Source organism: Delphinapterus leucas, chromosome 13, assembly GCF_059928025.1.
Source record: "Delphinapterus leucas isolate spDelLeu-1000000601 "Yukka" chromosome 13, BTC_Dleu_Yukka2, whole genome shotgun sequence".
Lineage (NCBI taxonomy): Eukaryota > Metazoa > Chordata > Mammalia > Artiodactyla > Monodontidae > Delphinapterus > Delphinapterus leucas.
Genome location: NC_143141.1, coordinates 48,691,857 through 48,715,450, shown reverse-complemented (window position 1 = coordinate 48,715,450; position 23,594 = coordinate 48,691,857). Strand labels below are relative to the sequence as shown.

The following is a 23,594-nucleotide window of genomic DNA, read 5'->3' as shown; positions in this document are numbered from 1 at the left end:
GAATATGATTCTCCTGCCAACTGCTGTAGCCAAAAGGCAAAAAGTAGCAGAGTTAGAGGGAAAATAATTTTCTTTTTAAAAATGCTCTCTATACGAACAAAAGCTATAGGAGATAAGAGTGGCAAAAATGCTCAAGGAAACTCTCTCTAGAAAAAGAATACTATTAAGTCATTTTGAAAAGAGACAAGTGTTGTTTTTTCTCAGCTTTTTCCAATTAAGACATATTAAGCAAGTATCTTGTGTTTCTATAGTACCCTTAATTCAGTGAAAAGAAACAAATGAAATCTATAATACTCACACACAATGACATAAGGTTTAAAAGTCCCCCCATGAAGAATCAAAAAGAACCACAAAGTTTATCTAGGAAGACCCTTCGTGTATATTATGAGGGTTTTGCATTGAGAGAATAAGACTAACACCCTACCTTATTCTTTGCCTCAACAGATTTTGAGACCTAAATGCAAAGTTCATTCTAAGTGTTAATATGTTGAAACAACTGTTATTTATTTGGAGCCCTGAATGAATTGCCATCTGGAGAAGTCACCAAGCAGCTTTCCTTGAGCTCTGGGCTTGCCAAAAACACTACTCGGGAAAACCATTCAAAAAAACTTAATAGGGCTTCCCTGGTGGCACAGTGGTTGAGAGTCCGCCTGCCGATGCAGGGGATACGGGTTCGTGCCCCGGTCCGGGAAGATCCTACATGCCGCAGAGCAGCTAGGCCCGTGAGCCATGGCCGCTGAGCCTGCGTTTTGCAATGGGAGAGGCCACAACAGTGAGAGGCCCGCGTACCACAAAAAAAAAAAAAAAAACTTATTAAAAAAATAAGTTTTAAACTTAATAAAAAACTACGTTTTTTAAAACTTAGTTTAAACTTAATAAACTTAATAAAAAAATAAGTTTTATTTTTCTCTTTTCTAATCCTTAAGGAGAAAAAGTAGTAAACTACACTTCTAATGCAACTCTTTTTTACCCAATATTAAGAAACAAAGAATGTTTTAAAAATATAAGAAAAACTCATAAAAATAAAGCATTCCAGAAAGTAACCTATCTCGTTATGTGCCACTTCCCGTTACTTTCAAATTAGCAAAATCATTCAAGGCAAGAATTTACCAAGTTGTTTCTCTCACTTATGCTAGCTTCCTCATAAAAACACAATTGTTTAAAAAAAACACACAAAAACCCAAGGTAATTTTCAAAAGAAATTTTTAAAATGAGATTTAACAGCAAAAAGAAGTTATAAATGTAATTTATTAATAAAATTTCCTCATATTCTATTTTCAAATACCTGTGCAAATCATTTTAAAGGCTTTCTAAAGTATTTTATCAGTCCTCCTCTAACATTTCTCACTTCCTTAGCCTTTGCAAATATTTCCACACCTACATAACTGTCTACACAGAGGACTGTGTATAGATGACAATAAACTCTGAAAGAATAAATAAGTTCTCAACTGATAAAAGGGGAAACTTTAAATTGTAATTTGTAAAAACTGGAATACAATGAATGAATCATTCCCAGATCAATTTGTTTTCTTTTTAAACAGATATCTTCAAGAATGCCTCTTCTCTCAAGAAAAATGTTAAATTAGACATACATAGCTACCTTCACTGCTATACGCTGCAAACATGATGACTTTAAGTTTATTTTTGTTGCAGTTTTTATTAAGTCTATAAAAACAGTGATTCCTCAATCAAGTTTCATGATTCCTTTGAAGTCAGCCCCCCCAACAATTTTTGACTGCCGAATTCAGAGATGGCCCTTTGCTGTTTGAAGCTCTGTTATCACTATTTACAGTGCCTCTTCTCAATCAACTCCTACCCACACAACCCTTCATCTTAAACTGCACTAGTACCTTCCCCTCAATAATTTTTCAAACATGTTCTACCCGAGCACTCAAGCTATATTTGTGAATACCACTTCAATAAATAGGAGCTGGTTTCTTCTAGGACCCATGTGTACAAGGTTCTATTTGATTTACTCCCAAATATTATTCCCTTTTGAAACTAGTCAAACATCCCAAATGACATAACTATGATCTTTTTATTTACAGACTGACATCAGATTATTTCAAAGCACTACTACAGAATGAGTCACTAAATGCAAGCAATCTACACAAGAGATAATAATAAAAGTTAACTAAATTATTTACCATTAATATTGTTAGTAACGGACGTTCCAAGCCTTAATAAACTGAGAGAAGCACACAGCTGAAAATAATGTCCATTTACTGGCCTATTAAGGCTAAGGTATTTGTCAAAAGCATTTTGAGCATTTAAACCTATTCTGACCAGTTCAAAAATTGTTTCACCGAATCTAAAGACCCAATCATCCAATTGCTATGACATCCTTGGTTTGCACGGTAAATCGCAAATTTATACATATCTATTGGGAAAGAGAAATTATGGTAATTACTACCACAGTACATTTCTACCCAGGCTTAGATTGGAAACAAGTCCGTCTGAAGTCACAGGCAATAATACACACAACACAAACGGCAGGTTCCACATAAAGGAAAAGCACTAAAGTCCCAGTGCTTGGGGTTCACATTACATGACGAGTTTAGTGCTCACTTTAAATCAGTCTGAACTTTGGGGAGCTTACTTGCAAGGTGAGACTCTAACAGCTGCTATGTAGCAAGATCCAAAAACTAAAGAAAATTCCAAAGTTTACCAACTGGTGATTAGTCGAAGTGTTCAGAATATTAAAGTTTTTCCAGAATAAAGATCCCAAGAAAGTATAAAAAATATGAAATAGCTTATATGTATGAATGAATCACACACAAGCTAAGAAATTAAGTGCTAGACTCTAAAACAAAGTCAAGCAGACGAAATCATATCTGGTAATAACTCTATTAGATAATCTTTATTCTTACAGCCAAAACTCTCTTTTATCTTCTCACTTTTAATCCTTATGATTTCTAAAAGTATGAATTTATAACATTTTTCTTTAAAAGGGAATTGTCTTTCCTCCATCTTAAATATTTGATCAGATTCTGAATTTTGGAACCCAAGTTTACAGTAATGATTTCATTACATCTTTATCATTTACTTTAATATAGAAAATAGAATTTTACTCTCTTAACTCTGATATTAAATTCTGGGTATGCCAAAAAATGGAAAGCAAGTAAATTTACCTTCAGAGAATCAACTAAATCGTCAACTAAGAAGAGGCGTCTGAGTTCTTTTATCGTGCAGTTCACATGGCCAAGAGCAGAATTACTGTACTTCTGAACCAACTCCTCAGATATAGCAACTTCAGATTCCAAATACGCCCTAGAAAACAAAACACAGCATAACTGTCACTGACTGGATGATTTTCCCTGGATGTCTGTCAATCAGCAATAATATATCTGTAAAAGAGGACATTAGTAAAATACTTTACTATGGAAGCCTACTCTTTCCAAATTAAGCACAATGTAAAAACTCAACCAAGCATGGGGTCATTCATTGATAATGCGGGTATAGAAAAAAAAGCATACGCTTTGAAATCAGACCTATCTGAGCTTGAATCTTAAGCTCTACCACTTACCTGGCTGTGTAACGTTTGAAAGTTATTTAGTCATCCCTGTAACCTCAGTTTCCTCACTTATACAATGGAGATTATCTTGAGATTTCAATGAGTAATGTGCTTAACACAATCAGGCACAAAGAAGCACTCAATAAATGGTAGTTATTGTTATGGATTTGGTTTTTTCAGGAGGACATAATGTTATCCCATCAAGTTTTCCTAACAAAACTTCTACTCATTTCCAAATACTATACTCTCTCAGCCTAATCTTTAGGGGAAACTATCCAATAAGCCAAGCCCCCAATTGTGAAATGGCTGCCAAAAGTCAATCTCAGTGAAACACAATAGTTACTGTCCATTTAGATGCCCCAATCTATACTGAAATACAGCTGGAATTGTTAAAATTTAAGAAGACAACTGTAATGGGGGGAAAAAGTCAAGTAGGCAGGAATGCAAGGAATTGTTTCATTAGTTGCTGTTTCAAAGAAGCCATTTATCTTAGAGCAATCAGAAGTGCTAAGGATTCTCTCTTATCTGTTGGAAGCAACTCTTTACCCAGTCCCTCCTCAAAAACTCCCCATATCCGTGGACCCTAGTTACACTGGAAATTACAGTCCTCTTTGATAACTCCTTGTCTCATAGTTTTACCCCTGAAATATGCCCCAAATGCGCAGGCTCAGCGGCCATGCTCACGGGCCCAGCCGCTCCATGGCATGTGGGATCTTCCCGGACTGGGGCACGAACCCGCGTCCTCTGCATCGGCAGGCGGACTCTCAACCACTGCGCCACCAGGGAAGCCCTGTGCCTCCTCGTTTTCATTCGCTATACCATCACTATAAGTGCTCATAATTTAAAAACTGGAATAGTCTATCAGTGTCCAAACCAGTCTCTAATCTATCTTCTGATTCACTCCTTCAGCCAATGCCAGATTCGTTTTATTTGAGCTATACTAGATAGTGCTATTTAGGTTGAACTCAGGTGGGAATTAGGAGACATGCTACCACCTAGCTATGTAACCTTGCAAAAGGCATTGAACTTCTTTAGGTCATGGTTCCAACTCTACAAAATTAAAAAACAGACTTCCTGAATCCATTCAGACTCAAACATTCTATGGTTCCAACTTTTCTACCATAGCCCTCCTAAATCCTTCCAACCTTATTTCTCACTACAATGTTGTAGCTCAAACTTGAGCCACTCACCAAACATTTTTCATCTTAATGTGAAGTTTTATTCCTCACACTGTTTTCCTAATCCACAGTGCTCTCCTCTCACCTCTGGAGATAGCACACCGTCAGTCAGCACCATCTCAAATTCCATCCATACACGATGCCTCTCCCAACCCTACTATGTAACTCTAACAATGCTTTCTTTTGTATTATTCTTACAGTAATTACCATATCCAGCCCTGAAATATAAACTTGTATATTTTTTTCTACTAAAGTATAAACTGTCAAGGACTAGGAATATATCTTCATTAGTACAATGTCTAGCATAGGACGCTTGTTATTTATTAGCCAACAAATAGCAAGTTATTATTATCAAGTTAAAAACGGTCAAACATTCACACCTACCCTTAAATCAGCAAAAATTTATTTATGCAGCTTTAAGAAATATAGAAAAGTGGCTGATACGACTTTAGCTGGTATTCTGCTTCTTTGTACCACTGCTTTTGTTCTTGCTGAAAACAAGATGCCTGGCCAGCAGGCCACAAAGGCAGCACTCTCCATCAGTGACACCCTGTGGATATTTACATTCATTCAACTGGCATTTATGTGATACTAATGCAATGCCAGCACAGTCGTCACTATTTTCCAATGACCACAGGTTATTACATAAGAACTGTATGATATTAACTTTACTAATGTGACTGGAGAACTTGGAAAACTGTCCAAAAGGCTTATTAAATTGGCATGTTGGCTGAATTTACTTTATAATAACCATAAAAGGCCTTTGAGCTAAGGACAGTGTTTCTAAGGAAATAAAGAATAAAGAAATCACTAGTTTCTTCTAAAAGTCTTCTTTAAAAATCAAACAGTATGTAAAATTTATAGATAATTTAGAATTGTTCGCTTGACAATGTTTTTATATATTTCAGTGTAACTAATTAAAAATCATACTCCTTTACGATTTGTGGCATGATATAACGCTGCTATTTTGAAGTTGCAACTTCAAGTTACTGAATTCAGTTTGTTTCCCCATCTGTAAAATGGAGTAGTATCTATTCTCATAGTTTCATGAAAACCCGGAGCCTGAAATTAGGATAATAGTGGTGTTAACTGATAGAAATTGACAAGTCTGAGATAAAAGACTCATTTAAAGACATGATGAATTAGTGGCTGTGGGGGGCTGGGTGGGGAGTTGCTGCGAGAGGTACTGATGCAGAGTGTCTTTTGGGTGTGATGAAAATGTCTGGAATGAGATGGTGACAGTTGTACAATTCAGTGAATATACTGAAAACCACTGAATTTTATAGTATGTGAATTAGACTTATCTCAATTTTTAAAGGGAGGTGAGGGTGGGGAACGTGATGAGTATGAAGTGAGGTCAGAAGATCCAAAGCTGAGGTGCGTCCACCCCATTAGTAATTGCAGAGATAATGCTACTTGTCAAAATAAGGTAAGAAGATGATGGTTTAGAGGCAAGGAGATGCTGAAATAAAGGAGCTCTCCAAAGGATAATACAAAAGTAATGCCTTAGGGAAGGAGAAGAAGAAACTAGATAGAGAAGGAATGGTAAGAAAAGACATAGACATGATGAGGAAGCATAACAGAAAAACATTAACATACTGTTGGAAAGAAAGGTATTTCTAGTATCAAATAGCATAAAAAGTAAGCAATAAAGAAAATATAACTCTCACCAATCCCAAACATGTTAAAAAGATACAGCTTCCATAAAAGTACAATTAGGTAACCAATACCTACTTCTAATAAATAAATATTACTAACAAGTAGTAGAGTTAGGCGAATGATACATAAACCCAGTCTTTTCCATCATGAGCCTATGAAATGACTGTTAGGAAATCTCAAAAGCAGATGCTTTTGGTATAGGTTTTCAGCAAACATTTGCAATTATCTTTTAGCAGTAAAAAATGCATGCCTGTAACTCTACAGATAGCAGAGTGAAGTCTCAATACTACTCTTGTTTATAGTGCTGCCAACGTGTGCCTTGTTTTCCAAACATCTCACCTGAATGGGTGGCCTTCATCAGATTTCTGGATAGCCTGGATCACACCCTTATATATCCTAAAGCTGATAGTCACAGAGAGTAGGGCCAAGGCAATGTAGGCCGTTACACTCACAATGCTGAATACCGTCAATGAAAGCAGCAGGAATAAGCTGGCACCAAACACCACTCCAGTCTTCTTAATGTCTCTCCAGTAGAGAAGGTCAACAACTAAAAATTTAAAAAGAAGAAATCTGAAATTAGAACATTACTTTACCCATTTGTATTTGGCACATTTATATTTACTCCACCCACAAAAGTAAAAAGGCCTCTAGATAAAGCAAAACCAAAACCTAAAATATTAAAGATTAACTTTATAAGCTAAATTTTAAACCCACCCTAAGCTGTATATTAGCATAACACCTTATATTGATTTCCACTTACCATAAAATATTTCTCATTCAAATCTATTTCCTACATGTCCAAGTTATCCTGGCTCTACAAGATTATTAAATCTCTCAAGCCCAACACAGCAGGACACCTAATCTAAAACAAGAGGCTTCTTAAAAATCATCTTGAGGGTTTTTATCTTCACAAAATGCATGATATATATATATTCAAATAACAGAAAAAGTATCTTATGCACTCACTAAAATAAGATATTTCAGTGACACAAAAATATACTTATCTGCAGAAAAATCACTAATTCAAAAAAAAACATGCCAAGAAACTAAAACTTTACTAAAAACTACACAGATGAGTTTCACAGCTCTGCTTTTAAAAGATCTCTGAGAAACTTAACAAATTGTAACCTAACTTGGCTATCATTAAACAAAAATTTCCTGCAAAGCAAATAACAGAGGGAAACAGCCTTTAGATTACCCAAAAAGCTATCTCCCTCTAGGAGGAGGTACATGCAATGCCATAAAACTTTAGGTGTCAAAGAAAAAATGTGTTGCAGTGTTATATAACGTTTATTAATAGTAAGGAATCAGACAAAGCTTAACCTAGCAAGTCTGCTCTTGGCCCATGGACACAGGCCACTGTGGGGATCAAATAACCAGAGACCTGTGGTTTCAAGATCAGGTTATGTACAACCCAAGGAGAATTCTGCAGTGTGCCAAGGGGCTCTTGAATTCATAGGCTAAACATAATTCACCTCCTTCTGGACTGTGGACAGTTAGGGTGGGGGGAGCAATCTTACAGTAAAATAAATATGGATATACTCTCGAATACAGTTTTAAATAGTTGTTCATTTTTAAGATGAAGGAGGTGACAAAGAAAAATCACATTTCTGGGGGCTGCTTTGGTCTTGGTCCCCAGGTCCTCGAAGGTATTTGACTTTAAGGGTACCCCTGTTAAGGGTACCCCTGTTAAGGGTACTTTTGTGGGAAAAATTATGCATGTGAACTGTAAAATGTTAGATATTATTATGAAGCCCTAAATTCCCATTAGTAAATATCATTTGAATACTGATTAAGATATTTTAAATGCCCATCACAGTGTGTCGCACATAGCAGGGATTCAGCAACATTTATTATGTTTAGGGAACATTTATTCCATTCTCCTAAACAGGATTTGATTTGAATGCTATTAATTTAACATCCTACATATGATTTACGGCTTTGTTTTCAAACTCTGATTTCGACTATTTATTAAAGTTTTCCCTATTTCAAGTTCGCTCCAACTCTGCTGAAAACATCTACATCAGTTTTGTTCGATTCAACTAGTTTCCACTACTGTACCAAGATACTAACACAACTGCGACAGGACCAGAACTTGAAATAGTGTATCTACACTATGAATAATAAACACTGAATAAAGAAATAACAGCGATGCTAATAGTTTTCTGACATTCAGCAAACACTCATTGAGCTGATACTGTTCAAAAAACTCAACCTAGGGCTTCCCTGGTGGCGCAGTGGTTGAGAGTCCACCTGCCGACGCAGGGGACGCGGGTTCATGCCCCGGTGCGGGAAGATCCCACACGCCGCAGAGCGGCTGGGCCCATGAGCCATGGCCGCTGAGCCTGTGCGTCCGGAGCCTGTGCTCCGCAACAGGAGAGGCCACAACAGTGAGAGGCCCGCGTACCGCAAAAAAATAAATAAATAGATAAAAATAAATATACAGAGAAAAAGAAAACAAAATGTCAATCTATGAGTCACTTTAAATAAACTGTATTGCTGTGTTATGTCACAAACATGTTACTTTATAAACCACATGGAAAAGGATTTTAAAACTTATCTAAGTTTTCACTATTATAGGGCATCTAAAAGTTGACAACCTAGAAGAATGAGCAAGTAAGGTACACCCCAAACCTACTTTTATATGAAAAAATCCCTCCTTTGTAAAAATGTCTGGTCCTCAAAGTGCTCCAAAACATTTATTAACCTTCAAAATCACTATTAGTGATAAAAAATAAATGCAGATATCCTCACTATTCCTTACCATCATTAAAAACTAGTCAGTACAGGAATAAAGAAGCGGACGTAGAGAATGGACTGGAGAACATGGGGAGGGGGAAGGGTAAGCTGGGACAAAGTGAGAGAGAGGCATGGACATATATATACTACCAAATGTAAAATAGACAGCTAGTGGGAAGGAACTGCATAGCAAAGGGAGATCAGCTCCGTGCTTTGTGTCCACCTAGAGGGGTGGGATAGGGAGGGTGGGAGGGAGACGCCAAGAGGGAGGGGATATGAGGATATATGTATACGTATAGCTGGTTCACTTTGTTATACAGCAGAAACTAACACACCATTGTAAAGCAATTATACTCCAATAAAGATGCTAAAAAGAAAACTAGTCCGTAAAACCTGATTATGAAATAAATGACTTAGGCTTAGAGGTATATACAACATATATTAACGTCTAACCAAATTACCTAATAAAATAGTGTTACTGTTGGAACAGTTTCAATGACTAGATAAGAATTATTTATAAGTAGTCTATGATTTCTATATAGATGGCTATGGTGCAAGGAAATATCAGTGACTGGGACTCAAGAGACCCACATTCTAGTACTGGCTCTGCATTGTATAACTTTGGATGAGGATCTACTTCCTCTAGACTCACAGAAACTAACATGATTCACAGTTAGTACAAACATACATATCAATCTTGAATTCAAATTCCTAGTCAGTGCGTCCAAATTAGTGAGATTTAATGCTGTATTATCTGTGCCAAATAAAATTTTAAAATATCTGCTTCCTTTCTCGATCTAGATTTACTGGGGGGAGAGAGGCTTAAATATTTTTATTTATATCAGTCTTTTTGAAATGCACCTTCCTAGAAACTCTTTCTTTTTTGGTCAAACATTATTAAAGCTTTAGGAAAACAACAAATTCATATTCCTATAATTTTTCAAGTGATCATGAACTATGTCACTATGACAACAGTATGAGAGGCGCCAAAAAAAGACTGAAAAGCTATACACTTTTTAGGCCTGAGAAATGTTTTCCAGGTTGCTGATCTACAGTCTCCACATATCCCTTTATTTCCTGAGTCAACATTTACTGGGCACTTAAATTATACCAAATACTGTCTGTAGACATTACCTCTTTCAATTTTTAAAACCCTATGAGGCAGGCTTTCAGACAAGAAAGTGAGAGCCAGCTCTTATATGACTGGACCCAAATGATTTAATTAATAAGTGGTACAACATGAATTTTTAACACAGGCTTCCTACTGATAAAGCTCACACTCATGTATGATGCCAAATTAAAGGCCCAGCACATTAAAGTCCTTCAAAATGTTACACATTTGCACATATAATGAATAGGCAGAGTATAAGCAGATGATTATTACATGTGAGATGAATCATAAAGGCCAAGAAGAAAGTAAAATTAACAAGATAGGTTAATTGATAAGGAACTTGTAAATTTTTTTTTTTTTTTTTTTTTGCAGTACACAGGCCTCTCACTGTTGTGGCCTCTCGCATTGCGGAGCACAGGCTCCGGACGCGCAGGCTCAGCGGCCATGGCTCACGGGCCCAGCTACTCCGCGGCATGTGGGATCCTCCCAGACCGGGGCACGAACCCATATCCCCTGCGTCGGCAGGCGGACTCTCAACCACTGCGCCACCAGGGAAGCCCGTAAATTTTAATATATATACTTCACCTACAGTTAAATCCAAAAAGGAGAAAAGAGCTCTATTCCAATATTCTTGACCTGTATGTTTCCATAGTAGAAAACTATAATTAATCAAGCTGTTGAAAGCATCTTTTAAGAACCATGCGAATCTGGTTAAGAGTGTGGTTTTCCCAGTAGGCTTTCCTATTGGCAAGAGAATACCCTCCCTACTAGCTTAATATGTACATACAGCTGATAGTTAAAATTCTGGTGCTTTGGGTATAATAAGTCAATTTCCCCAAAGTTGATGATATGGGAATAGTCATGTATATGATCCAGCAGTATTCAGTGACTGCAGCCTAATATAAACCTAACTGCATGAAAGTACAGTAAACCATAACCTACTGCTTCCTTTCCACCTAATTAAATGGTTCCTAGAATGAGATCTTTTCAATAAATGGAAGAGCTCTGAAAATCTGGTATGCAAGTCGATACATATTGTATGAAAATACGTAAATAGCTATACAAGAGTTCTCAAAGCAGATACCATGAGAGTCTTGTGGAAATAAGCCCCAGGGATGCCCTGGTGGAGCCTTAAAGCACAGAGGAGGAACAAAGGGAAAAAGAGTCAAGAGAGACAGGACAACTAGGTACTGATAGGCACACGTAAGACAAAAGTAATATTTCCTAGAATAGGAAGGTCTGAGGCAATCTATACTGTTATCACAGTCATTGTGCAAAGTATAGAAGGATTTCAATCCTTTTTTGTGAAGGAATTTAAGAAATTGTTAGTGAAGCTGTAAGGATGAAAAAATATTAGTTTCTAGCCACCTTAATTGACACTCACAAATATTTCAGGTCTCAGATTCCTTAAATTGGTTTAAATGAAAAAACTTTGGAAGATTAAATTTATCCAGGATTGTTGATTCTCAATGGAGGGAGTCATAAAGTTTTATTAAAACCCTTTCTGAGAAATATATTGAAATACTATTGCTTCTAATATCCATCAAGAAATTTATATCCATTAGTTAATTTAGATGTTTGTTCAATCCTAATACCAAAATCAGGCAGACACATCACAAGAAAACTACAGACCAAGATTCCTTATGAATACAGACAAAATAATCCTCAACAAAGTACTAGCAATCTGAATCTAGCAACACATAAAAAGGATTATACACCATGGCCAAGTGGTATTTATCACAGGGATACAAGGTTGGTTCAACATATGAAAACCAATCAATAATACACCATATTAAAAGAATCAAGGACGAAACCCCACATGATCATCACAACTAGACACAGAAGAAGCATCTGACAAAATCCAAGACCCTTTCATTATAAAAACACCTGACAAACTAGGAATAGGAATGGAAGAAATGTCCTCAAGCTGATAAAGGTTATCTACAAAAAACCCACAGCTAACATCATACTTAATGGTGAAAGACTGAAAGCGTCCCCACCCACTAAGGCCAAGAACTAGGCTAGGATATCCCCTCTTTCAACTTCTATTCAACACTGTCCTGGGGGTATGGAGGCAGGGCAATTAGTCAAGAAAAAAAATAAAAGATATGCAGATTGTAAAGGAAGAAATGCAACAATCTGTTTGCAAATAACATGATGTTGTAGGTGGAAAATCCTAAGGAATCCACCAAAAAACTACTAGAACTAATGAACAAGTCCAGAAAGGTTGTAGGATTAAAAAAAAAAATCAATATACAAAAATCAATTGTATTTCTATACTAGCAACAAACGATCTGAAAATGGATTAAGAAAATAATTCCATTTACAATAGCATCAAAAAGAGTTTAAAAAGAGTTTAAAAAGAGTGAAAGGCTCACAAACTGAAAACTACAAAATATCAGAAACTGAAAACTACAAAATATTGTTGAAAGAAATTAAAGACAAATAAATGGAAAGACATCCCATGTTTATAGATTAAAAGGCACTATTATTAAAATGGTAATTGATCTACAGAGCAATCTCTATCAAAATCCTAGCTGCCTTTTAGCCAAAACTGACATACCAGTTGCAGAATTCCTATAGAAATGCAAGAGATCCAGAATAGCCAAAAACAATTGTGAAAAACAACAAAGTTGGAGAATTCACACTTCCCCTTTTCAAAACTTCCAACAAAGCTACAGTAATCAGTTTGGTAGCTGCAGAAGGATGGACAGATAGATTATGGAATAAAATGAAGAGTCCAGAAATTACATTTACATTATGGTCAACTGATTTTGACAAGGATGCCAAGACATTCAATGGGGAAAAGAATAGTTTTTTCAACAAATGGTGCTGGGACAACTGGATATCTAACTGCAAAAGACTGAAGTTGCACCCATACGTTACACCATATACAAAAATTAACTTAAAATGGATTAAAGACCTAATGAGTTTAAAGTACAAAACTTAGAAGAAAAAAATAGGTATAAATCTTCATGATTTTGGATTAGGCAATGGTTTCTTAGATATGTCACCAACAGCAGAAGCAGTTAAAAAAAAAAAAAAACCAGATAAATTGACCTCAATAAATTAAAAACTTTTGTGCTTTAAAGGACACTATCAAGGTGAAAATTCAACCACAGAATGGGAGAAAATATTTACAAATTAAATATCTGATAAAAGACTTGTATTCAGAATATATTAAAAAAAATGTCTTACAACTCAACAATAAAAAGACAAACCAATTAAAAACGGGCAAAGGATCTGAATATTAGTTTCTCCAAAGAATACATACAAATTGCCAGTAAGCAATGAAAAGATGCTCAACATCATTAGTCATCAGAGAAATAAATGCAAACCAAAACCACAATCAGATACCACTTCAGACACACTAGGATGGCTAAAGTAAAAAAGATGGACAATGTCAAATGTTGGCAAGAGTGATGATGATTGGAATCCTCTTACATTGCTGATGGGAATGTAAAATTCAGCCACCGTGAAAAACTGTTTGGCAATTCCTCAGAAAGTTAAACAGAGAGTTACCATATGACCCAGCAATTCCACACCTAGGAATTTCCACCCAAAAGACTAGAAAAAAATCTATGTGCACAAATGTTCACAGCAGCATTATTCCTAATAACCCAAAGTGGAAACAGCCCAAATGTCCATCAACTAATGAATAAACAAAATATTCATACAATGGAATATTATTGGGCAATAAAAAGGAATGAAGTACTGATAACATGCTACAGCATGGATGAGGCTTGAAAATATTATGCTAAGTTAAAGACGGCAAACACAAAAGGTTACACAGTTGTATGGTTCTGTTTACATGAAGTGTCTAGAATAGGCAGTTCTAGAGAGGCAGAAAGTAGATTTGTGGTTGCCAGTAACTGGGAGGAGGAGAGATGGCGAGTGACTGATGATGGGTTTAAGATTGGTTTTTTTTTGGGGGGGGGGAGAATGAAAATGTTCTGAAATTAAATGATGGTGATGGCTGCACAATTCCATAAATATACTAAGTCAATGAGTTGTATGTACACTTAATTAAAAAAAAAAAACTCATTTTAAACATGTTTCTCTGCTAGGTTGTAAGCTCCAGAAGACAGCATTTTATCTTACTACCTACCACATCTCCAGAGCTGAGCACAAAGCCTGAACCAACTAAACCTTCAATAAATATTACTAATTGATTACAATGAATGCACACTTAATGCCAGTTTAAAGCATGCACTAATCCTAATTATTCAAAAAATGTTTCTGTGCTTTGGATTTAACATTTATTTAAACTACCATCAGATATCCACACTTATTAAGTAACAAATAGCAATGCTTTCAGATAATTTATAAAACAGTAAATATTGTTTTACAGGCTTGTCTCTCCTTACTAGACCCTGAAGGGCTGCTAAATGCATTTCATCTTTATATTCTCATTACCTGCTTCATTAATATTTGCTGCACTGTCTGAATAGTGATCAGATTAAAATGTTTCTATTCCTAAGAATAATTAAAGACTGTAATATTTTCAAATTAAAATAAAGGACATCTTTAAATAAGAACTATAGGGTCACTAAAATGCTAATTTTGGATTCCTCTGTAATCACTTTATTAGTTTTGTTTATGAAGGAAGAGTTCAATGGCCTCTTTATTCGTGAGAAACCAAAATTAAGACAAAGGGCTTGTAAAGGAAAATTTAAACCTTCATGATTCCTGAAGTTTCCTTCTACACTGCAGAATGGAGTGTTAATCATGCAAGGCAACCTACTGTGATGTAAACTTTATTCTTAAATAAAATGTTCATGAAATATCCTTTTAAAGATCTGAAATTAATCTAACAGTGCTTTTTCCTCTTATAACAATGGAGGATGCTTATGGATTACTAAAATAATTTTGATCAATTTAAACAAATTTTTGTCACTTAGAAAAAAGTGATTTATTCCCTGCAGTGCTTCCCCACTTTTGTTTTCCAAATGAAAATGTGAAAAATCTTTATTTTGATAGTGCTTTAAGCAGTAGCAATTTATCAAACTAAAATTTTCATTTAAAATAATTCAGTACACTATCATTTCTTATTCAAAAGAAACACTTCTGGCCCAATGCAGAGTAAGACGAGTTGCCTACATCTGGTAATCATTAACTGTCATCTGTCATAGCTAAAAATAGTGCCAGCCTTACATGCAGGAGCCATCCAATTACATTTTGCCTCAAATCAAATTCTTACGGTAGCTCTTCCTTGAACAGCCTGAAGTCCAGGTTTCAATTTTTAAATCTTTTGTCTGGGTGGAAAAAAACATTGAACTAGGTGGTCCCCAAAATACTGGGAGAACAAGGAACAGCTAGCAGTAAAATGCCTACTTCCTAAGTAAAAGCAAATATTAAGTTCTCTTTAATAAAGTCAGATGAAGAATGAGAAAGGGAGAAAGGCAGTTAAAAAGGAAGTTAATAAATAAACATATGAATATTAGAATGATACTAAATTTTCAGTTGTTATTTTTCACAACCATGGTCTTTATATTAAAAAATAATTATGTATTTATTAGAAATCACAATCCTTAAATCAAATTCTTCCCAATTGCCAGGAAAAGTGACTAGAATTCAGAGTTGATCATTTATTACCACATAGTAAGCATTTTATCTCCATATAATAACCATTCACTTGGCTAAAAAATGACAGGTGGTGGTCCACAAAAATATCTGTGCAGAGTGGGAGCTTAACTCTTTCAGCAAACACTGTAAGAGGAGCTTGAGTCCTATTTCTTCCTTCTAGTTACCATCATGTAAAATTAGAAAAATGATAGCCACCTAACAAGTTAGTTGAAAATGAATGGAGATTTCACACATGGAAATGCTTGATGAATTAAACACACTAAATAAAAGTAATGTCTGAAGAGATATAGTCAAGCAGGGCAATCAAATATTAATACGATGCTTAACTAAGGTCTGATTTTTTAAAAGGTGCGTTCAACTTTCTCTGAAAGCACTGCTAACTTGGTTTCAGTTAGCAAGTTTCAGGTTGAAGGATACCTAGTATTGCTACAAAGTATCTCAACCAAATACTTGGCAAACCAGCATCTCTCTTGGCCATCTCTCCTCATCCTGTAGCTAGAGTTTTTAAAAGATACAATTTCAGGTCCTTGTCTCTTTCATCACTAAAGCTTCCCTGTCTTACTTCTGACAACTTTACTGTATGTTGTCCATTTCAACAACCACACATCTAAGGAAGAAACATTTTACATAAAACTAGTATAAATTCTATATTTGCCCTTCCTATAAAAATTTAGTAATCCCCTATTCTGAGCAAGGAACTGTGCAAGTACTTTATATACATTATCACTAATCACAACAACTCTATAAAGTGTTTATTATCTGCACTTTATACATAAGGCAATCGAGGCTCAGAAGTATTATTAAATAAATTGTGCAGGGTTACTGATTGAAATTCAGGTCTGACTGTGAAGGTCTCACTCTTTCCATCACAACACATATTTTGTATTTAAAGGAATTTATCAGTACTCAAGTTTGCTTTTTACCCTACTTGAGGATTCCAAATAGTGTTTCAACCCCAATTTAAAGAGAGAAGTAATTAACTAACACCATGAGCAGAGTTATATACACAGACCAGTAAATTCCAGTAACAGATTCAGTAATAGGAGTAAATCATGTTCTGTTCAAATTGCAAATCGTGGTTCCTAGAAGCCATGTAAATTGTCCCTCTCTCTGAAAAAAATAAATTAAAACTATAAATAGCTATAGATAGATAGATATTAATAGATAAGACAACACAAATCAACCACAACACAAAACTGCAGATCTTCCTAATAATGTAGCATTTTGTACGGTTAATGTTTTGAGTGATGTTGGAGAATTACTCCAAAAGAGACTGACAGTCCAATAGGCACTTCAAAACAGAATATCTGACCTCAAAAGATTAAGAGAAGCCACGAGGAAAGTCATTAAAACCCTTGAACATTTTTGTAAAAGGACATTACATGTGATCCACTGTGAAAATTCAACCACAAAAATATCATGTTGTGCTACCAAACAATTTTGTAGTAAAAAATACACACCAAAAAGCCCAAAAGCTTGATTCATCTCTGTTCATTCTAAGACTTATGCACAGCTGTGATTACAACCTAAATTTTGTTAAAAATAAACTAAAACTTATTTTCGTAACTGTTAGTTTTATGTTTCAAGTCTTAACAAAATCTTTTTCCCTGCGTTATTTGCCATGAGATTTGAGCTTACTTTAAGTGCTTGTTTCTCTTATATTAAGTATCCTCAAGTAGAAAATGTCTTAATATACTGAAGGAAGGTAAAACTACCTATGATTGTTGCTGCCTTCTTAGGAAAATCCAAATTTCTCTGAGACTGAAAACAGTGAGGTTCAATAACCACCACAACAATTAATTTAATTAATTAGTTCATGTTGTTTTCAACACTTCCTTTAATCCCACATTCCATTTCCAGCTTTATTAGAAGATGACAAAAAATACAGCAGAAAATAATTCTAACTTCCCACTTCCGACTTTACTTCTTGTTGGCATACACACATTACAAGAAATAGGCACCAAACCTTAGAAATAGGAAATTGCTGCCAAAATCCTGTTTTCTACTAATAAAAACTAAATGGAAAACATACGTTCCATAACTCTATAAACCTGAAAAGCTTAATAAACTGGAATAGGGGGAAAAGTCTGAGCAAATTACTAGTTTAAAAAGAGAATCAACTTCACTAGTAGGTAAACTAGTTATAGTTATACTTCTATAACCTTACACACCTATGGCACACACTCAGTATAAATGCTCAATGAATAAATAGCTAATAGTACAGATAATGAAATAAGGTAAAATATTCACATCACTGACCAGGATAATCTATTTTAATTTTAGATTATTTAAGTGGAAAAAATACACAAATGAGTATATACAACAACTATACACTAGCAACAGCTATTCTTATGGAAAATCAGAATTTTGGCAAATCTGTAATCTGAGAGTAGTAATTCCTAAATCTGTCTCAATTGCCAACTCTTAACAATAGACTTGCAGAAGTATCATTAACATTTAATAATTTTTTAATCTTAAATTGCTTTGAGCTACCTAGAATAAATATAAGATCGTGGTATTGAGGAGAGACAAACAGTATTTTAGTGTCTAGCAATACCTTACATAAATGCCTAAAAGGTGATTGGATTAAAGTTTGAAAGCAATGAGGCAAATTTAAACATATACATTACATACACATAAATACACATCCAGTAACATAAATGAACATTATCCATGATAATGACCCTATGCCACTAGCTGTCTAGTCCTGAACAAATAATTTAATCTCTTTAGTTTTCTTGGTTTCCTTACCCATAAAACAAGAATAAGTGACTATTAAGATGTCTTGCCTGTGGGTATGATCTAAAAACCCTGGATTTACAGAAGTTGCTTAAGTTAATTAATTGCTCCTTTAAAAAAGGGGTAAGGTAGGGGATCCCTTTTATTTCTCCCATTTGAAAAACCATTTAAAAAAATTCCCAAGAATGGATGTATAAGGCTCAGGCCAGGAGTAAACCTGGCTGAACATCAAAGTTCTCATCCTGTCACTTTGTTGAAAAGCTGTGCGAAGTCAATGAGGAGACCCAGTGATAAGGCCACCACTGTTTCTTTTGCTGCCTTCAAGGAATTTACAGACTAGAAAAAAAAAGCCAATATTTATTTATTAATATATATATATTATATATTTTTAATTACATATATATATTACATGTATTATATACATATATATTAGTTATATATAACTGTAATATATATAGATATATAACTGTAACAGAAGGCACAAAATGAAAACCAAGAGATAGGAGTTCTGAGGAATACTGGATTCCCTCCACCTGGAAGGTGAATACTTCAGGAAGGATTGGGCTTCTGACAAGACTTGGGCAAAATGAAATGGGAAGGGGGATTTTAGACAGAGAGAAAAACACAAGCAAATGCAAAGAACAGGCATGTTTAGGAAACAAGTCCTTCAATGTGGCTGGAGACAGAGTAATGGGAGATGGGATTATAAAGGCTAGGATTAGACCATGGAATGCCTCTTAAAAGTCCAGGATAGTATGAACTTAATTTGAAAAGTAAAGGAAAACCCCTTAAGTGCTACGATTAGAGCCATATTTTAGGAAGATTAATTTGGCTTAACATATAGGATTTAGTGGAAAAACCAGTTAGAAGTTCTGACAAGGAATTAAGAGTACCCGGATTTGGGTAAATAAAGAAAACTGAGAAGATATTTCCATTGCTCCCACTACTTATCCATGCAAGACTTTAAACCATATATAGGAGAAAAAAATTACCAATTTACTCTTTTTCAATTTAAATCTGGTTCTCATCAAGTAATTTACTTAAAACTGACAAAACAGCTATCTTAGAAAGAGTTAAAACCATCAGAAATGCATATATAGTACTTAATCTTGGCCAAGGTTTCAGGACAGACACTCCTATACATTACTCAAAATAATTTGTATCTTTCTGAAGGGAAGTTCTGCAACATGAACCAAAAGCCTAAATACTATAACCCAGCAATTTGGAAATAATTATAAGAGCAATAATTTATATTCAATTATATTCATTTTAGCATTCTTCATGTTTGCAAAAAATTTAGGAATAACTTGAATATTTAACTATAAGGGATTAACAGTACATACTTAGAATACTACACCCATTAAAACAATGTAGAATATTTCTAAATGAAAGGTATTTCCCCATTTAGTGTGAGAAAAATGATTATGGAACAAAATGTACCATACGTAACCCCAACACATACACACACCGTTAGAAATACACACCAAAACCACTCTGTGAAGTGATGGTTTTATTCTTCCACAGGCCTTCTAAATTTTCTACAACATACACAAATATATACACACACACAGTGTTGCACTACTAAACCAAGATCCAGAAGAAATATCTAATGAAATGATTAAACGCTGGGTTTCAACTACGTTTAGAACTGAAAAGCAGGAGGCTTCCTCCAATCAATAGGTCTCGCAATTGATTAACACCCAAGTTCCCTTCTCAGGATTTTTTTTGTGGGGGGGGGATTCCCAGGGACATTTATTTCAAGCAGCCAAGACCCCTTTCTCCTCTCTACCTGAATGTCAGTATGAGCGTACACCTTTACCCATATACTCAGTAACCTTAAGCTTTGAAAGAAATTGAAAGTGACTTAGCAAAAGTAAAGAAAAGGGAGCCCTACAAGAACCTCTGCAAGAAGTATGCTCCAGAAATGGTCCAAAGTCAGTTTTTGTCTTGCCGTATAATCAAACTGAATTTTAATGCTAGAAACATTTCTGTCCCCCTCCTACACAAACTCCTCTCAAAGGTCACCTACAGTATGTTAACTGCCAAATCCCAAAAACACTACTAATAATGGGTAGTGTTGTACATATTCCTAAAATTCAACAGGGTCCACAATCATTTCTCAATCTTCACATTAAATGGCTTCTCTCTAGTATTTAACCATCCATTCCCTCTTGAAAAATCTCTCCCTCCCTAATATCAGGAAACCAGCCCTAACCTGCTGCTTTTACTGCTCCGACTATAACTTCTTGTGCTCCATGTCCCCACAATATAGGTTTTAGGCTCTCCTTCCTTAATCTTCTGTTCCTTTTTTTTTTTTTTTGTGGTACGCGGGCCTCTCACTGTTGTGGCCTCTCCCGTTGAGGAGCACAGGCTCCGGACGCGCAGGCTCAGCGGCCATGGCTCACGGGCCCAGCCACTCCGAGGCATGGGGGATCTTCCCGCACCGGGGCACGAACCCGTGTCCCCTGCATCAGCAGGCGGACTCTCAACCACTGCGCCACCAGGGAAGCCCCTTCTGTTCTTTCTATGCAAATTTCCTCACAGTATTCATCTGTCTCACTTTGCATTCAATTCCCAATTCTGCATTCATCATTAAGCCTGTCATTTCTCTGAGCTTCAAATTTGAAGTTTCCAAAACAGAACTTTGCATCATTTCTACCTACTTTAGCTCTATTTCTACTGACACTAAAGCGCTAGCATTGCCAAGGCTGCACTCTGACTGAAATTTCATGTTGTCCTTTGAGTCCCTCCCTCACCCTAGTCCCACAAATCTATGTCAAATATCAAGTATTCCTTTCTAAGTTTCTCAAACCTGCCACCTCCTTTTCATTCCTACTTCAGGCCAAGTTCAGGCACATGTGGGCACAAATACAGTCATCCTGTTCTGCTTCTAAGTTCTTCTCCAATTTATCTTATATAGCACCCCAAAACAGTCTTTCAAACCTGCTGTCATTTTACCACTCCCTACTTTAAAACTTCCAAAGGCTCTTTATTTCCTTTATGATAAAATCCAAAAGTCAATGTCTTCTGCAATCTGACCCAGGGTATCTTTTCATAAAACCAGAGAACATCAAAATTGGAACACTAGAAATCATGCAGAAGAGGAAACTGAAGACCAAAAACGTTAAGATTCTCACTCTGGCCAAAATCAAAACATACGAGAACAGAAACTTTAAAAACTAGGTTGGTGTTTCCTACATTTGCCTAATATTAACACAACCCTTTGTCAAGGCGCTTAACGTATTGCCATGCCTTTCCCCTATAAATTCTCATGTGGTAGATCTGAATAGGGTCACAGGAATCATATAAAAATAAAGAAGCACTAGGTGATTCTCCTCTTCAGGGAAGTTTGAGGAAACCTGACCTAGATCTTACAAGTCTTCTACATTCTTTACTTATACCAATCTTATCTTTCAACTACTATCCTATAAGTATTGTTCTACCCAGAAAGCTCTATTCACTGTCTAAATTACACCTTGTTTAGTGGTTAAATCATTCTCTCACCCCACCCAAACCCCCAAACCTACCCAATTCCTTCTGTTTTAAGCTCTTGAAAATCTTTTGACTGTCTTAATCAATGCTTTCCATTTTAACCCCAATAATCAAGTACTTCATAGATTTCATTTGTTGTAAGTATCCCGCTAAGAACAATAGAAAATCCAAGATGAAAAATGTATAAAATATAAATTATTAATTTTGGTCTTAGCCTGCAAGATAAATGTCTTAAATACTAGTTAATAAGCTAAAAAAAAAACTCTTTAAAACACGGAAATCAGAGTATCTCTCACTTCTTTATACCCTTACACGTTACCATAATCAGATGTACCAACTGGATGTGTTTCAACCATGGGACTTAATTAAGGAGGGAACAAGGGTGGCAAAAGAGTAGAATAATATATGGGCTTAAGTTTGTTTTTTAATATACCTAGAAAGCTTAGATTCTTTCCTCTATCGCCACACTTTTCATAAAATGAGGAAAAACTCACTCCCTGGCAGTTTCAGTTCCATTTAAGTCATAACCTCTAATCTGCAACGTTAAAATTAGCTGCTGATAAATACTAAAATATAACTTAAGCAATGAACCAGAACAATAGGTAAAGTTAGTCTTCCCAAGCAAAAAAGCCAAACACTAAAAAAATATCAGGCCATTCCACTTACATACAAAATGAGGCTCCCCAGAGACAGACATTCAAGAGTAAATTTGATTTTATACTTAGTACCTAAAAATAATCAAAATAAATGTCTGGTATAATAATATGGACTATACTGGAACTTAATTTCTCCAATCTCAAAATATTCCTAAATTAGTTTAGCAAATAAAGAACTTAAGATGCTATTAAATGGTCTAAGACTCAAATTATTAATACAGAGCCTTAATAGTTGCTGAGTAGGCCCTGATGTGATTTTTTACCTATTTTTAAAGTCTGGATTTATTGTATTGTTATCACTGCTATCAGTTTTACTTATCAAAAACTAATATAGCAATTTACTTTCCCTTTGTAATGCTAATGGTCAGAAGGATGAAGAAATAAAAATCCTTCTGTTCATTAAATTCACATGTAAAGAAACCATAAAGGTAAAACTCCAAAGCTATATTATTTTCTGTTAAGTGTTAACTGTAAGATCTTTCCAATGTCTCAATATGAACTCAATCTTAAGCTCACCTTTTCCCCACAATACTTCATTGAACCAATTTTTAAAAGGATGTTGTAAAGGTTCCTGTAATTAGCTCCACATATTGCTTTTAGAAACATTATCACCAATCCTGCTAATAATTCTGCTATAGAAATATATTTTTTTAACTATAAAACTTGAATGTGGCCAGAAAAACAAATTGCTTGTGTGGAATGTCTAAGTGGACTACTTAAAAATAGCTCTAATATGGGAACATATGTATATGTATAACTGATTCACTTTGTTATAAAGCAGAAACTAACACACCATTGTAAAGCAATTATACTCCAATAAAGATGTTAAAAAAATAGCTCTAATAATTTTTAAGGCAATTTATTATAAGGTCAGATACACAGCCCACCCACCTTCCCTTTTTCTTAAAATGGCACATTTA

At 35.3% G+C, this 23,594-nt stretch overlaps 1 protein-coding gene across 6 annotated transcripts in view; it reads right to left on the bottom strand.

Moving 5' to 3' along the window:
- Positions 1–23,594, bottom strand: part of RTN4 (reticulon 4) — a 66,520-nt gene that overhangs the window by 8,111 nt on the left and 34,815 nt on the right. For all 6 annotated transcript variants that reach the window (XM_089923173.1, XM_089923172.1, XM_022597289.3 and 3 more), the window contains 2 exons: positions 6,691–6,898; positions 3,132–3,270 (listed from right to left, as the gene is read on the bottom strand). In XM_089923173.1, the coding sequence (XP_089779299.1) occupies positions 3,132–3,270; positions 6,691–6,898 (347 nt within the window). The remainder of the gene's footprint in view (positions 1–3,131; positions 3,271–6,690; positions 6,899–23,594) is intronic.